Source organism: Poeciliopsis prolifica, unplaced genomic scaffold, assembly GCF_027474105.1.
Source record: "Poeciliopsis prolifica strain line A6 unplaced genomic scaffold, Auburn_PproV2 SCAFFOLD013, whole genome shotgun sequence".
Classification (NCBI taxonomy): Eukaryota; Metazoa; Chordata; class Actinopteri; order Cyprinodontiformes; family Poeciliidae; genus Poeciliopsis; species Poeciliopsis prolifica.
Window position 1 is genome coordinate 10,417,501 of NW_026562388.1, and position 17,569 is coordinate 10,435,069.

General features: G+C 38.9%; 1 protein-coding gene across 3 annotated transcripts in view; it reads left to right on the forward strand.

The window, feature by feature from the left end:
- crim1 (cysteine rich transmembrane BMP regulator 1 (chordin-like)) overlaps positions 1-17,569 on the forward strand; it is a 41,211-nt gene that overhangs the window by 840 nt on the left and 22,802 nt on the right. For 2 of the 3 annotated variants that reach the window (XM_055038930.1, XM_055038931.1), the window contains exons 2-4: positions 4,889-5,050; positions 5,120-5,293; positions 16,340-16,582. In XM_055038930.1, the coding sequence (XP_054894905.1) occupies positions 4,889-5,050; positions 5,120-5,293; positions 16,340-16,582 (579 nt within the window). The remainder of the gene's footprint in view (positions 1-4,888; positions 5,051-5,119; positions 5,294-16,339; positions 16,583-17,569) is intronic. The other variant, XM_055038932.1, reaches the window with a different exon arrangement.

Below are 17,569 nucleotides of genomic sequence, written 5' to 3' on the forward strand. Positions count from 1 at the left end.
TGACTGCAGGAGAGGGGAGTCATATTCGGCTTCATTCACTCTGAGCTCAGAAACATGACAATGCATCTACATAGACTTGGCACAAGGTTTTTGCTCTGCATGCAGCAGGCACCTTCCCTTCTGCTCCAAAAACATTTGAGACAAGAGAAAAACACAGATATGACTGTGTGAGTGTCATAACTAACCCAGGGCCATGTAACATTTTTCATGATATCATAACCTTGAGTAAAAGTAATGCAGTTAGATCATCATTTTTACACATGTAACAAAAAATTGCAACATGATATAATTAACTTAAAAAAACTCTTTTTTTTACATGTCTTTGCTATTTTGTATTTTTAAATAATTCACTTACTTTTGTAAATTACAAGCACTTATTGGATAGAATGCTAAAATTGCTTTTGCACTCATCACAGTGTAACACAGATATAACAAGGTGAAATTAGCTGGTCACTTTGTTAGGCTATCTGTTCCGGTAGTGAGCCTGCAGTTAAACACACCCCTTAGCTCGCTAACGGGGGATTTAAAACAGTGTTACTGAAATAAGAAAGCTAAATGGCACTTCTTTGATTTTGAAGCTACAACTGTTTGTTTCCAAACAGCTAACACTGTCTTTCCTGTAAGCAGGGAAGAATGTAGTAGTCTTCTTTCAGTCAGCAAGAGGTGGGGAGGGGTAACTCTGTGTTACTGTGTTCTTAGCGCCTGGGTTACTCTGGCACCTTCTCTGGCATGTCATTTAAAGTACTTTAGACCATTTAACCAGCATAAGGGAAGTTGTGTGTAGTTTTGAAATCACAGCTGTGATTTAAACCTTGATATACCTTGATACTGTGTAATGACTGGCGTTGTTAATCGGAAAAAAAGTTTGTAGTGTTACTTTCCGGTGTGTACTAAGTCCTCCAAGTGTGCAACGAAATGTCTGGAAACATAACTTCAGATGTTTTTTTTATTTGCACTTGTTGAAATTCACAGATTCTTCTGTTCTGTCTCCACCAAGCAGCCATGCTGTTATGAGGTGCTCATTTTACGCAAAATTTGAGTTACTTCTCAACCTCAAATCATCTTGCAATGCTATGAATGAAGTCTGAAGCGCTGGTCTTTCATTGAGGAACAAACAACCATGGACAGACCCCCTCCAGCCGCACCACCTGCAATCTGTCCGGCTGGTTTGTGGATGATTGAAGGGGACTGGCAGGTCTGTAGGAGAAAGTAAGCAGCTCTCAGTGGGTGTCAGGATCTCCTGACCTTGCTCCTTCATCATCCTTCTGTAGGGTGGTCCAAGTTAGGGCTTTTTCATGGTCCTTTGGTCCTCCCACCCCCAGGTGTTCCCTGGAGATGCAGGTGCTGATTATGCCTAATATGCAGGCGTCTGGCGGACATCGCCTTCTGCGTCTTAACAGCTTTGGAACAAACTGGAGACCTGATGGCTCCTCTGACTGAGTCATACTTCCTCGGCTGCTGCTGACCTCTTAAATCAGACAAATGTACTCATGCAGCCTCGATATCCCAAAGGGGTCTAAGTGGGGGTAAATCAACACCTCTCAGTGTGTTTTCAGGGGCCGTATTGAGACTGCTGGGGCCTTATCCCAGATTTTGCTCCCTGAAGCTTCGAAGGGCCTTATAGTGATTAGCCCTGCAATCAAGAGCAAGGGTAAATGTTTCCGCTTTTCTAAACCCCTGCTTAGCTGTTACAAGTTGGATTTACTGGGTGGCCAAAATGTAGTTAATGTGCAAGCTTAAAAATGTCATGTCATATGTTAGACTTGAACTAGAGAGCCGTGGCCATTTGTTTTTGTTTTAAGCTCTTATTTACTGATGTAGCTTTAAGTTCTTGAACAGTTATAGTTAAACTGCATTGAGAGCATTTTCTCCAGGTCTTCATGCTATCCCTGGTCATTAAATCATGTCTGCAAGAGAGAAGGAAGCGTTAAAAAAAGAAGTGTAAAAAACATATTTTATACAAGAAAATAGTTATAGACCTTATATTTCTGTTTGTTTTTTAATTTTTAAGTAAAAAAAATACTGCAATTAGTAGCTGTCAAAAAGACTTTTAGGTTTTTGTTTGCCTTTATTCAAAAAAATATTCTCTCTTTTAACCTTCTATTAATATACAACATGCGCCGCATTAGTAAATGTAGTTGCTGAGCGACTATGTTGCTATATTTAGCAACATTTCAGACAAAAAAAATTAAAAAAATAGTATCGGTCCAAATTGGAATCAGCAGATCAGGCTTTTAAAAGATCAGTAATCAGGGATTGGCCAAAAAAACTGCAATTGTTGCACCTCTATTTGAACCTAAATATACAACAATCAAGCACCTGTTCTCAAAAACATGCTACCAAGCCTGTTCATCTGATCATTCAGATCATGAATGTTGGTACCCATAGCAGAAAATGTCAGTAGAAAATATGAGTGATTTGTTCCTCCCAAAACAAGTTTTCTTAAGCTTAAGAGACACTTAGCATACCATGTCACTGAATCCCTGTTTCACAGGGACGTTATGTCCACTTCACTCCATCGCATGCTTTCTATTTCTCCCTTCCTCTGGTATTATCTAACGTTTCAAAGACTTCCTTTTAAGCTCGCTATCAGCCTCGGGCCTTGTAGAGGTCAGCTTTCCCAACCTGGTCCGGGATGCCAAGACAAGCAGTTTCAGTAGCTAAGAGAGGAATACCCCTGCAATGAAGACTTATAGACTTTGGCAAGAGTCGTGCCAGACCGGAAAACAGATAGCCAGAAGGGACTATAACAGATTCGGGTTGAGCTGAAGGGACCTAGACTGAGGCAACTTGAAACAAATAGGGCTCAGTGGGGGGTCAGACTAAATTTAGTGAAGACAATATGTTCAGTGTCCAGCCTTTCATTGATTGTTTTGACTCCTACCTCCTTTCATACATGCCAGATTTAGCACCCCACACATCACCATCTCGAATGAAAATACCCTTGTGGGTGCAGGAAAGCCTCAGAATGGAAAAAATGTGTGGATCATTTTAGGGTGAAGGGAAATTATTTCGTCTGCCATTATTGGGAAAGTAACTTGTGCTCTCCCGTTCACCGGCCATCTGGGAGAGCCATTAACAGAGTCGGCTGGCTCGGGTTAAAGGTAACATTACCTTCAACTCTGTCGGCTGGCCAGGTTTCACGTATGGCACAGGAGTCACCCACAAAGTTGGCTTCTGCTGCAGTCACATTCATGCTGATTCACTTCAGCTCTTCTCTTTTTATAACAGCAGTTATACTCTCAGGGAGACCTATCTGGTGTGGAATAATAAGATCCACATACAGTGCCTTGTGAAGCTATTAAAATGGCTTGACCTTTTTCACATTAAAAACTTTTTAATAGCACCTGCTCTTAAAAAGCAGGTAAGTATTTTAATGGGTTTCAATGCAATAGAGAAAACGCAATTGAAAAGAATGCATGGTTTTATACATTTTTACAAATAAAAATGTAAAAATTGTGGCATAAATATATACTTAGTCAACATTTACTCTGATAATAAATAAAATCCAATGCAAAGTTCAAAAGGAATGTTTGGTTCTAAAACAACATGCCAAGTTTTGAACATTTATAGCAACAAATAGGCAAAGAGTTCATTAGTCAGGGAAGAAGCAAAGATGTCCATAATAACTCTGGAGGAGATGTAAAGATCCACAGTTAAGCTGGGAGAATTAGTCAGAATGATAACTTTGTCTTACAATTAGCCAGGGACTTTACAAATCTGCCCATTATGAAAGTGCTAAAGAGAAAAGCCTTTGTTGAAATAAACCCATAAGTACATTCACCGTCAGTCTTCTCTTTGTCTATATGCATAGAAGAAAACTACCAATGCACAAAACACTGAAAATAGAATCCCGCCGGTAAAAATAATCGTGGTGGCAGCATCAAGCTGTGCTGATGCTTTTGGTGTAAAAAAAAAAACCTTCAAATTTTCTCATTAGAACTTTGAAAACAATGTATCATTTTCCTTTCACTCTGCAATTACATTCTACGTTGTTTTGTTCTGTCACTCATTGCAATAAAATACATTGAAGTTTGTTGTAGTAATATGGCAAAATGTAAAGCTAAAACACTTTTCAAAGGCACTTTGTATGTATATGCATGGTGTGTTTGTTTCCAGCAGATTTAGGCTACTTTTTTGTCTTTTAAGTCAGATAAGTAGATCATTTTTCAAATGCCTTTTTCTTTGTGTGATGCCTTTTTTTGTTTTTGTTTTTTTAAAACAAGAAGTGCTTTAATGAATAACAGTCATGCATCACTTTGCTTAATTGAGGCATACAGTTTGCCTCATCATGTTTATCCTTGGGGAGCTGTTATGTGCAGCAGTGAAGGATGGTAATATTGGGGTATATCTATGCATGTTTATTCATGCATGAAAGGTGAGGGAGCACTGAGAGTAATGTGTACACTGAAGCCCTTTAATCCCAGGATCTTGCTGGATATACAGCTCTAACGTGACATTCCATCCATGCGTAAAGTTTCGTCCAAAAGGGGTGTGTAAGCCAACTTGGGGTGAGGCACAATGAGAGACGCGGCTGCAGGCGGTTGTTAGTGTGAGTGGCCACAGTTCAGAGGAGGTGTTGCTGCAGCCGCCAGAGACGCAGACCCTGGGAGGGCCCCATGCTGAGGAACAAAGGCAAACAAATGGGCTCAGTAGCTGTAGTATTGTGGCACAAAGAGAAGGGAGGAGGGACTGGAGCCCAGAAATACAGTGGTCACTTCAGTCTTGTCTGTGCCAATGTAGTGTCTTGCAACAAAGGCGTTGTAAACTGGACCAGTATTTATAACTCTGTCCAGTGTTTCTTTAAATCCATAAAATATTGTGGATTTTATGGATTAAAATCCATAAAAGTAGTCTAACACTTTGTTCTCTTTAATGTCTCCCACAGTTCTTCCTGAACACCCAGATGCAGGCCTTGAGGATGAGCGTTGTCCTCTAATAACAGGCTGTGACAAAGCGGGAGCTGAATGTGTGTGTGATGCTCGTTACTCCTGCTTGGGAACTTTTACCTATCCAGACCAAGAGACCTGTATGAAGGCCAGCAAGTCAGGTGCGCCCTAATCACTTCTAAGCTCTGTCGGTGTGTGACTCATTGATGACTTTGATTTGTGTGTTTCAGAGGGTCGAAGGCACGAGCACAGGGAGAGACACAAAGAGAAATATGTGGGACCATCTAATCCGACATGCATGTTCTCCGGGTGCAACCTGACCGCTGACGGGTGCATGTGTGAGTCTCAGAGCTGCCATCACCACTTCGCCTACATCAACCGCAGCCAGTGCCAAGAAGCAGCAGGTAACCCTCAAATGATCCGCTGCTGATGAACACATTTTCACCCCACCACACATTTTTTTAATGTTCACAACTTCAGAGGTACTTTTACAGTTAAATATTTTTTCTCTAGAAATACAAGCATGGACTTGCAAAGATGTAAAACAATTACATTTCTCCTCTAGTAAATTGTCAGAACAGTGACAGGGAATTTCTTATGTCACAGCTCATTGTACACTGTGACATTTGCAATCAAATCTTTGCAGGTTCTTTTTGCAAAATAGGTCAAGGTCAATCACTTTACAAGCAGAACATCTATGAACATTAAATTTTAAGTCTGATTGTCAGATTGTTGATTGGATTGAGTTCTGTAATTTGGCATGCCCTGAAACATGCAAACATACTTTGATCTAAAGCATTTCACTGTGGCTCTTTTTGTATGTTTAGGATTATTGCCTTGATTTTTGTCATGCAGAGAGTCATGAATCTCATTCCCATCAACCCTCGTCCAGTTTTCCTTTTTCTGCTGAAGAAAAGTGTCAACAAAAGGCTTTACGCTGTGTTGTAATGTTTTAGGTTAGGTATACAGCTTCATTAGTTATATGTGTTAATTTTCTTACAAAGGGCTTTGAATTTAGGTCAATTCAAGTTTATTTGAAAAGCACATTTCAGCAAAAAGTCAGTTCAAAGTGCTGTTAACAAGCTCAATTTTGTGATCATCGGACTAAACCCCATTTTTTACGTGTTTCCTTTGTCTCTTGTTCCCTATATGTGGTTGGCCATACAATTTAGGCTTGCAGTCGTGCCCTCTTTTTCCCATTTCTTGAAAGTGGAATGAGTTTAATCAACTCCAGGAGTTGGTTAAACTGTGCTTTAAACCTCTCCTTAACTTTATTGCTTGCCTGTTTGGTGTGTTCTGTATGTTTAATTGCTGATGTTCTCCAACAAACTTCTGAGAGCTTTGTAGTACAGCTGTATTTATATTGTGATTAAATTACATACAGGTGTAATCTACTTGCTATTTATGTGATATTTAAAATGAAGTTGCACTGGACATCAAATTAAAGTGGGCTGAATAAAAATACACATTTACACTGTTAAGATTGGCCTCCACTTTTTAATGTAGTACTTTGCTTTGGCATGTCACACAAAGTTCTGTCAGTTTAAATGCAAACAGGTTTTAACTGGTCAAAATATGGAAATTGTGTAAGGAGTGTGAATAGCATGAATCATTTTGAAACTAGAAAATATAAAAGTGTTTTTTCGAAATTCAGTTTTGGAATCTTTTGGTGCAATCTCATTAAGTTGCAGCATACTTCCTAGCTTCTTCTGTGCCACTGGTGAAAAGGAGAATCAACTGAATGGATCAAAGCAAAGTGTGTTTACCTTTACTTTTAGCATCCTCTTTGATTGGCACTTGTACATGGAAAAGACTGTTGGCAGAGAAAGGGTGTACTTAGTTTTCTAGTTTAGACAGTGGCCTGACTGCTAGATATGGAGCTGCTAAGTGTTGACTTCCTTCTGAGTGGCATTCACAGAACAGAACTGCCGCTTAACTTTAAAGAATAATAAATAAAACTAATCTCTGCTTGAAAATTGTGTTCAGATCTGAATAAAAATAATCAGGTTCCTACTAGAAAAATCTGAGATGAAAAGCAGCTCTTTTCTTGCAGCGAGCCATAAAGTCATATTCAAGTTTATTTAGTCTGCAGCTAATAGGTGGGTTATTACAGACATTCTCGGTTTTGTTTGTCTTGAGCCGTTTATGCAGTAAATCCCACAGGAAGCGTGTTCATCAAGCATCATTTTGTGCAGACGCATCCAACAGAATAACCTCTGCCTTATCTTAGAGTCTTAGCTGAATGCATGATTGTCTGATCTCACACCAAAACAACATTTTTCAGCAGCTTATGAGTATTCATAGCAGCACACATCTACCCCTCTATGTGGCCCATTATTAAGCAGAAGATCAGGAGGTGTTAGGTACTAAAGCTTTACATACATTTGGGGCAATAGACAAATGTAAAGATGCATTGACTTTATTAACTTTTCATGTGTGTGTGTGTGTGTAATGAGCCTACAGGTAAGGGCTTGAGAACTTGCCTGTCTGTGTGTGTTTGAGCGAGATAATTATCTTGTTTGTCTTGATGTCGCAGCAGAGATTTTCTTTTGTCTGCCATCACTGGCAGGACTTTCCTCTGCTAACAGAATGGGATTCTGTGGTTAGGATATACACTCCCAGTTGGCTCCATGGTGAATCCATAAACCAGACCCTAATATTAAAAACATAATATACATAAAGACCAGTGTTTACATGCCCTGCTGACAAATACGGTCTATAAACCTGATCTCAAGGCACAGGAGTTGGACAGATAAAACATGTCTTTACAATAATATGTTTATTTAAAAGAAAATAAAGGTACACTATTATGACATTTAGTTTAGTTTTATGGACAACTCTTAACGACACAAATATCTGTATTGAAACTACATCTTGCAGTATGAAAGGTTCTCACACTTTGTAACATAGATAACATAGATAATTTCAAAAAATAATCTTGGTGGGAACAAATTGACTGCAGAGACTTCAAACTGTTTTTGTAACCGGGATGTAATTAGGTAAAGTTTGGTATTTAAACATGGGCGTCAATAAGGATTTGTTCAGTTTATTTTAACCAGCTTTAATTAGCTTTTAAAGAAAATTCCAAATCTTTCATGAACTGAATGTTTATGTTGACATTAGTTAGATAACAGATTTGGCTTCAGCAAATCATCGACTTTTTGTCATTTTCCCACTTTGCGACTAAAAGTTTAAATTTATTTTGTTCTATTTCATTAACATAACAAACCAAATTATGTCATGCTTGACAGATGTAACATTTAGTAACAAAATCTAATTAAAGAAGTACGACCATTTCAATGATGTCTTTAAAGCATAAACTATCCAAGTACATGTACAACAACATGAGATAATGCAAGATATGCTGTTCTTTTGCTTTTATGCTAACATTGGCAAACTTGCAAATCTTAGACCTAAAAACTTTATCCAGTTTTTAGTAAATCTCAGCTGTGGCTTAGTAAAATAAATGCATGCCTAAAGGGAAATTGAGAAAAATAGGATAATGAAAGTAAAGTCAGATCATGAAGATCATGGGAAATTCCACAGAACTCGCAAAAGAATTTTAAACAAAAACGTAAAACTACTTACAAATGTTTGGCTTGTAATACAATTGTGAAACGTGAGGAAAACTACATCTTGTTTCAAACATTTTTGCAAACATAAATCTGGAAAATAGACAGGACATGGCAAATTAACTTGGATAGCACATTTCAGCAACAAAGTAATTGAATTGTATTACATGATGAAAACATAAAACAGCAAACAAAAGAAAGTGGTGAAAAAATGGAATACAGACCACAATTAATGATGTTTCATTAATCAAGGGCAGCTCTGTCCAAATGAGTTGCGGTTTTATAAAATTTTGTTCCAGATTAGAAGAACATCAGTTCAAGGAGCTTGACTACATTTGCAAGGCACTGTAAGTCCAGTAGATTTTAGTTTTCAAATTGTTGCTTCAACAGCACGGCTATGTGTTCATTCACTCAAAAAATGCTGTGATACAATTCCATAATGGGTACTGTTGTCATCTGTTTGTGTACAATTAGGAGCAACATGGAGAGCCAGATGTTTCACCCAGATGTCTGAGAGGAAGGAGGATGTGATAACTGTAGCAGAGAAAGGACAGATGTAGGAGGATAGGAAAGGAAATAGAGACAAACCATTTTGTGAAGATATTTGTGTACAAACCCCTGGGAGTCATTGCTGGGCAGTGTTTGGTAGTTTTACTGTCAGGCGTAGTTTACAAATTTCCATTAAGATAAGGTCCCAAATAGCTATTTCAGAGAAATTCCTCTTGTGTTGTGGAGCCAGCGATCACAGGTTAGGAATGTTCTGTTTATTCATGCAACATTTCAACATCTCTTGATGCTAATATATAATCACAGTAGTGGTAGATGTAAACAATAGGAGCAGTCACTCCCCCTGCTTTGTCATTAGAAGTGTTGCCCAAAAAGTGGGTGAAATGGGGCAATGTGCCTCCCAGACATCTGGTAGTTTACATGTGATTCATCAGTCAGGGAAGTGGCGCCCACTGTAATGTCCATGGCACCGACTGAACTTGCTCTCACAAATCCGCTAGCCTACGTCTGCCACCTCCGTCCTGCCTCCCTGTGCCCTTGTGAAAGGACTGTTAGTTCTGCTTGGCTGCAGCCTCTTTGTGACTAAGCTATTACTGGCCAAACAAGACCCACACCGGCTGGCGAGGGCACGAGACATCTCAGTGCTGATTGTTTGTGTGCCGTCTGAGGAAGCCTCATCTTTTCCCAGGGTTTATCTACGAAATTATGTGCCTTGCAAAAGCTTTTTCACATTCTATAACCACACACTTCAGTGTGCTTTATTGAGATTTTAGATGGACAAACCAGTACTTAACAGAAAAAAGGTGAAGAAAAATTTGTCATTTTCTTAATCTGTTTTATGAATGCAAATGCATGCATTCGTATTTAGACCCACTGCATCAATATGTTGCGACTAGCCGTCCACGTCTTCAGGATTTGACTTTCAACATTTACATTGAAATTTTGCCTGTTCTTTGTAAAATACCTGATGCTCAGTCATGTTTCATTGTGGGGATGGTGTTTTCAGTACTATGAGCAGTGTTAGATTCTCACCTCACGTAAGGTTTTGCAGTATGTTAGAAAAGTTCAGTTTTCTTCTAAGAGGACCTTCCATCGCAGTGCTGTTGTGTCCTTTTCATGCTATGAAAACTGCCTAATTGCAATTCTTATTGGTTTGCAGTGGTTCTTGCTAGCTGTTCAAAACAAACCTTAACAAACCTTCAAATATTTCTAGTGAATTTCCGTTAAACACAGATAGACAACAAGATTTATTGGTCAAAAAATGCATTTAATCCTCCTTTTTAGTTGGCGTCATGACACAGCCATATTTAGCTAATGTAAGAAGCATGAGTCAGCAAATACACATAGGCAAACAAAAAGCATGAGTCAGCAAATACACATATGTAAACTGATACAGCTTGACTTTTATTGACATGTATCTGATTGAAGGGGTTTGAGTCGAAATACATGCCAAAGTTCTTAAAATTTTCTTAGGAAAAACCTTTAAAAACTACATTACCATTAAATTGTACATTACCAATAACCTACAACATAAAATTCTAAATAAAACATTTAAATTTGCAATTACATCAACAAAGACTTTGGAAGGTTCTCTTGAAAGGCACAGTATAAGATTAGAGTGATACAAAAAAGGGAGAATCGCTTCAGTGTGGCTATTGAGAGAAAAAGAAATCTCCCATTTTAGGCTTTCAATCAATCTACTTTGTTATCAGCCACTAACCAATACATGCAATTTTGAACTGAAAAGAGCAGCAAGAAAACCCACAATGACTCTCAAATCTTTCTTTCATATAAATCTCTGTAATTATTAGTTTTGATACTTTTATCACTAACTGGAATTCTCTATTTTTCAGCCACAACCAACAACATTTTGAAAGATCCCCAGCTGAGCTTCAACCATTTCCTGTCGCACTCTGACCGAAATCTTTTATTGTCATTATTTCCCTTTTTCTCTGCAAGGAAAAAAGATCCCATAGCCAAAACATGCACCACATAACTGCCTCTTCCACAATTTATCAAACAGCTGTCTGCAAGCCAAGGCCTCTCGTAGAGTTGTTTTCTACATTTGCGACACATAAGGATTTAGTCTGAAAAACAACACGTGATTGGTGTTTGGTGTGGCTCTCCAATACTTTGTGTGCATCCTCATTGAGCAACTGTTTATGTTCTATAATATGATTTTAATGAGGGGAGCAGCAAAAGGGGCTATTGTTTTCAAAAACTATTACTCGAATGCTTCACTAAAAGAGCAGTTCAAACTTTCTAATGTGAATGATGCTTTCCCTCCTAATGGTGGGTGGATAGAAGAGTATGTCCTAAAAATATTGGGGTTGACCAGCCCTGAGCTCTTTACACTCCCTCCAGCAGCCTTGCCAAAGCTTTATCCCATGCATTTTGTGTCAGACACAACCATACATGGTGTTGCAACTGTCTGGCTGATTAGCTTGAAAACTCCTCATCACTGGTCTAGTTATGTGCCATCTGACAGCAAGGAGCTGTTTCTCTGGAATGTACGGTTACTGGGCACACACAGGTGTGAATTGATGGGAATATGTCAATGTCCATGTCTTTTTCATTCATTCATTCACTAGGTAAGGTCACGTTATTCTTATGCAACCATCATATGCAGTTATTTTCCTGTTAAAACATTATAAGCAGTTAGTCTCTTGCCTAAACATCTCTTTGAACATCTTTGTTTGGCATAGATCACAATAGATGATCCTGGGCACTTAAGAAAATTGTTAATGTGAAAGGCATCAAGCATTAATTGAGACAGCACAACACAGTTCAATTTTAGTTTATAGTGAAGTTCAAACTTGGTATCCCTAAGAAAAAATATCAAATTCTTGCGAAAACCCAAGAAAGTTCAGTAAATCCCAAGACTGTCTCCTCAGCAATGGAAGCATGCAGGTGTAAGTGTTGCTACATGCACAGTAAAATATTCCAAAGCTGACCTACTGTCACGTGAAGGGCCGACTCTTATCTCCAAGGACAGAATAATATTTTTCAGTTAGTAGTAGGATTGGACTGGGTAGAGGGATTTTCTCAAATAAAGTCTCTTATAGAGTGTTTAGGACATCTGGAGAATGGGCTGTTTGGAGAAGAAAAGGTAAACATTACCATGAGTACAGTGTCATGTCGACATGGAAGCATCATGAGATCATTTCGTTTAAGGGAGTGTGTTCTTTTACTATTTTGTCTAAAACACTGCCATTCTTAACCCCTTAACTGTCACCCTCAAAAGCTTGCATGTTGCCCTGTGGGTCCATGAGCACACCGGTGTTCTCGTGACAGTTAGCAGATTTTATAGTGGAGGATCAAGAAATCCTCCGGGGGCATCTATAACCAACAAAAATGGAGCAATATGGAGATGAGCAATTGTTTGACCAGCACAACAGAGCAAAAGTGAAAACTAAGTTGCTAAGCGAAAACCTCCTCAGATTCATGTACCATTAAGAACATATGTATTGGACCTTGAAGTATTTCTTATTAAACACCTTCATTACATCAGAAATGTTTCATATTAAACTTCACTGCACTATACAAACAACTGACAAAAAGATCTATTGCAACACTGAAACAATTAAGTTTAGAAAGCACAAAACCTAGTCTCTAGAAAATTGATACTTGCATGAAATTAATCCAACATGTACAATTTCAAACAGTCAAAGAAAAGCTTCCTGGCAGATTCTATGCACTGAGAGGACTTTTTGAGATTTAAACTAGAAACCTTACTGGGTGTGAAGTGGCAATCCTTAGGAGTAGTACATTACTTTTGGTTGAATAACTTCCACTAACAGAAGTCATTCAGGAAAGAAATGCAGAGATGCCAGCTTCTGGATGCATGCTCCAAGTTTCCTCCAGCCTCTACTGGAGCTTTGAAGTCTTCACTAAACTTTTACCTGATGACCCTGGCCTCTGCCTTTGCCCCAAATCCCTCCAAGACAGCTTCCTCTTACATGTACCAAAGTACAGGTTGAACAAAATAGACTTTCTCAGTGGTAACTGTTGGTGGGCATCAGGCCATGCCCCCGCAACTTAATTTGAGAGACGGCCCAATGTGTCCCTTGTGGGGCAACTTTATAAAACCTGAGGACAGACCAGAAACCCACGGAAGGCAGCTGGACTGAGAGGGCTTTGTTCTCCATTGATTTGTTTCCAAAGTCAGTAGGTGAACAGAACTCACATTGTGCGCTTTTTCCATGAGTAAACTCAGGCTGTCAACGGAGCCTCCTCTGCCCGGTTGAGTTGCTCTGCTTTGAGAAAAAGACTGAGCTCCTTGTACCCAGCATGAAGCAAAATAAGCCATTTAGAGTGAAGGATTTTTGCTTCTTCAATGGGCTGTGGAGATGCCAGAAATGAACTGTGTTTACTTAAGAGATCAATCTGTGGTTGTAAGATAGTTTTCATATTCCACTCTTTCTAAATCTTCCAAAAAATAAAACATCTTCTTAATATGCATATAGAAATGATCTAGCATACAGAATCTATTCATTTATGTTTGTGCAAGTTGGATTATTGCCACCATTGTATTACAAAGATTCATTCTGTGGTCGCTGACTCGCTAATTACAGCCATTTATGTGTTGAGATAGAACACAAAGGCTGCAGCATAAAATCCATTTGCTGCTGACTCTTTCCAACCTCTGAGCTTGCCTATTGTGTTTAAAAATATTCCAGCTAAAAAATATATTAATTAGACCTGCAAGGGTTGGAGCATTTCCATAGAAGGATACAATTCTGTTCATTTAAATGACAATGGCGTGTCTGCCAGCTGCTTTTCCCAGCGCTCTCTAACCCCGGCCATTATCGCAATTCAAAGAGTAATCAGCCTCCTCTGAGTCATACACAATACGGAGAAAGTGTTTTCTGTGGATTTTAAAAAGCCTGGAGTTTTCTTTCTAATGCAAAAGTGGTTCAACTGAGCAGCAGTGGACTGTGTTAGACTTTTCTATGTAAAACACTGGGCAATCAGCAGTATATTTAATTTCAGGCTAGAAATCTGGCCAAAAACCCTAGAAAGTGTTGTAGCCTAACGTTGATTCCGGGGGTTTCCCTCCTTTTCCTATGACACCATTTAGTCACTGAGTTTATCAATGAGAACTTTGTAGCTCTGTTCACTGTTCCCAGGTTGCTTGAGTAAACAGTACAGTACAGATACTTCACACTCCTACTGTATTCATCCAGAGCCAGAAAACCTGAACATTTTGCTTCTTCTCAATTTCAGCCGTCAGTTCTCTCCACCCACCAAATCAAAGGACCTCTTTACTTGAGGTCAGGCAGGTAATCGCATTGCAGAAAAGTAGACAATTTTTTTACATGATTTTTTTAAAGGCTTTTGACATTTAATGAAGAACAAAAAGTTTTGAGTGAAAACTTTCACAATACAATCACAATAAAAATTACTCACATTTCTATAGTTAAAAAGTCATTTCAAAGAGATTCCAGAGTAAGTACCAGAGTGACTGAATATTCCTCTGGCTGTTTGGAGCGCAGAGTGATTCAATGTGGCCACAACCAGAAGCTTTCAACACTGGCAGTCAGCTGGCTAAAAGAAGTGAAGTAATTTTACATCATGTTCAAGAAAAACACCTGTGATGATTTTGCAACATTTCCAGTCGCTAGAACCACAGAGGATTATTGTGTGGAAACTAAAGAAGTCCCACTGATCATGCTTATGAAAGTCATATTCTTTGACATGACTTTCCAACAAGTTAGTTGAAAGTTTCATTTGAGAAATTTAAGACAAGTCAAATTTAAGGGATTCAACGCGATAGTAGAAGTTAATCAATCAATATGCATTCACATCTTTCACAAAATACCATCGCAATGCAAAGCATATTGGATCAGCACAAACTGCTTCTTTGTATTTTTTACAAAGACATTACATGCATTATAAGTGGTTCCTGAAATACTTGGAAGCTGAATGGGTGTAAGACCACTTTTCACCTATGCTTTAACAGCAAAAATGGTGTCAGAATTGAAAAGAGTTAGGATTATTTTGTCAGTATAGGTTTTTGATTAAAATGTGATTAATTGTGATTAATTGCAATTACAAAACTGCTCAACAACTAATGAAATGATTAACTCCTACCATTAATAACATAAATCCACTTTAAAAAAATACTTGGTATGTCTTCAAGGTTTAGAACTCCTTAGTCATACAGTTTCTAGTGTCCTTCTCAAGGACATGCCAGAGAAAGTGACTTGAGTTTTCTTTGGCTGTATGCAGCATAGAGCAGCAAACCACCTGCTTACCTGTCTTTTGAGACACATCATAAAAGACTGCTGTCTTAGGAAGGCCATAAACAAAACTCTGGAAACTTTACAGAACCACAACCCCATGCAGTCTTACGCAACCTCGAGCCTGTTTAATTTCCTCTCCTCAAAAACCAGATGTATGCAAAGATTGTCAAGCATTTCTCATAACAAAATCATAAACAGTTTGGTCTGACTTAGTGCAGTCATTTGCTCACATGTTTCTTCTGTCAATGTCATGTTTTTTTTATCATTATTATTATTTTTGCAGTGATTGTTATCCACAATCACTGCAAAAGTGGCTTTCATGTTCCCAGTATTTGCAACAGAAAGTGAGGAAAGAATGATTGGTGACAATTGGAGCATCAGTCTGCTTTCAACCTCTCTTTGTCCTGGTAATATTACAGTAACAGAGAGAACCAAAATAAGCATGTCCCTTTATGTTAAGTAATGTCTTGTTTTGGAAGCATACAACTATTCTCAAGCAATATCTGAAAAAAGAAGGTGCTACTTTTATTTTCCTGAAAAGGTTCCAAAATACACTAGTGAGCCTCCTGACCATATTGGCTGCACACCACATTTCCCCTCGAAAAGGGCCATCAGAGCCGTTATATTGTCTCTGCAGATGAATAGACAAACCCAGCCTGGTATGCTAAATGAAGGAGTCTTTAAACTGCTATGAAGCAAAGCTCTGTTCAAGGTTGGCTACTATTAATGACTGGGTTTTAGAGCATGAGAAGCTGTTTGGATTGTGGGCAACACGAGCCAGGGAGAGTGGGATCAGAGTCGCGTCAACAGGATCTGTGGAAAGCCGTGTCATGTCCAGAGAGAGCTGCCTGTGCTCTCACTTTCCTGACAAGTTGCAGGAAAAGTTGCCATGGACTGAAATGAGGATCTGACGACTGCATGCAGAGTTCTGCAGCAGCACCTTTCTAAAGTGACTTAACGGACTCTGCAAGCAGCCAGCTGTCTTGCAGATTTGCACTCTCACATGATGGAAGGAGTTTTCCTTTGTGAGAACAGTGTTAGTACTGTCAGAGCCCAGAGCTCCAAAATATGGTATCACACACATTTATAATGTTAACATAAGTCATGTTTTTTTTTGGTTTTTCAGAGGAACTGAGGTGTGCTGGGGTGACATGTCCTGCCCTGCAGCTGCCCTCTTGCCCCAAAGGGTCAGTCTTGACCAAGAGCTACACGCCCCCTGCTGGGTGCTGCCCCTCCGTGCCGCCCCAGTGCACATGTGATTTCCGAGCCTGCAACAAAACCCACTGTCCAAGCGGCCAGCACGCTGTTCTGGTCAGTCAGGCTAGTGGTCGGCCAGGAGACTGCTGTGACGTCTTCGAGTGCCAGAAAGGTAATTCCACTGAAGTACATACCACACACTTTGATTGTTCTCCTTCACAGAAGGAGTTGCACAGTTGGTGGGAGGTACTTCATTGATCTGGAGGTAATTATTCCCCCCTGCATGAGGCTTTCCCCTGCTTAATAGTAAAAAGAAAATTTGCTGATTAAATTGAAACTGTTAGGAGTCAATTACCCTTAGAGTTTGTAAGAAATAGTCCAGGATTTTTTTAAGTAAGATTATGTTAGAAGGGTTTAAGTAGCCAATACCAGCTATTTTACCAGTTGTAGATAGCTCATTTTTTATGTTCATTTTGTACAACCTAGGTTATACTGGGTATTTTAAACTGATGGCCAGGGGAAAAGAATAAACTACACTTCCACCACTCAAATATCAAAAAGGGAGGCAGTGTGTCGGCAATAGTCTTTCTGTTAGAAACACATTCTAAGAACAGAAGTTGCTGGAGAACAAAACTTGCATGTGACATAAATTTTATCATCTGTCGTGGCCCACTTGAGTCCACCAGGACTTTCACTGTGTAGTCCAGATTGTTTTGTGCTTGTTGACCATGTATGCAGAAAAAAAGGAGTCATATCATGTGTAAAAGAATGAATACAACGATCTTGGTTTTTAAGAAATTTAGAGAGATCTTGGTGTTTCCCCCTTTTGGATCATTAACCAGAAAATCTGCTTTGATATTTTGGTGAGAAATCACTTTTTTTCAATTGTAACTTTAATTTTCTTTTAATGCCTTCTAACTAGATTATTCTGAATAACTTGCATACCAGACCATAATTGACATCCCCATGAGGTTGCACTGAAAACTGAACAACACTTAATGAAACTCTGTGGTTCAACAGAACCCAAGTTGCTTGTTAAAGACATACACAGCTTGAGAGTTTGAGCACAAAGAGGAAGGTTATGGATTTTTTTTTCAATTTTGCTGCCTTAAAAGCCGTTGATGTGAAAAGAAAAATAGTAAGACAGTTTAAGTAGATT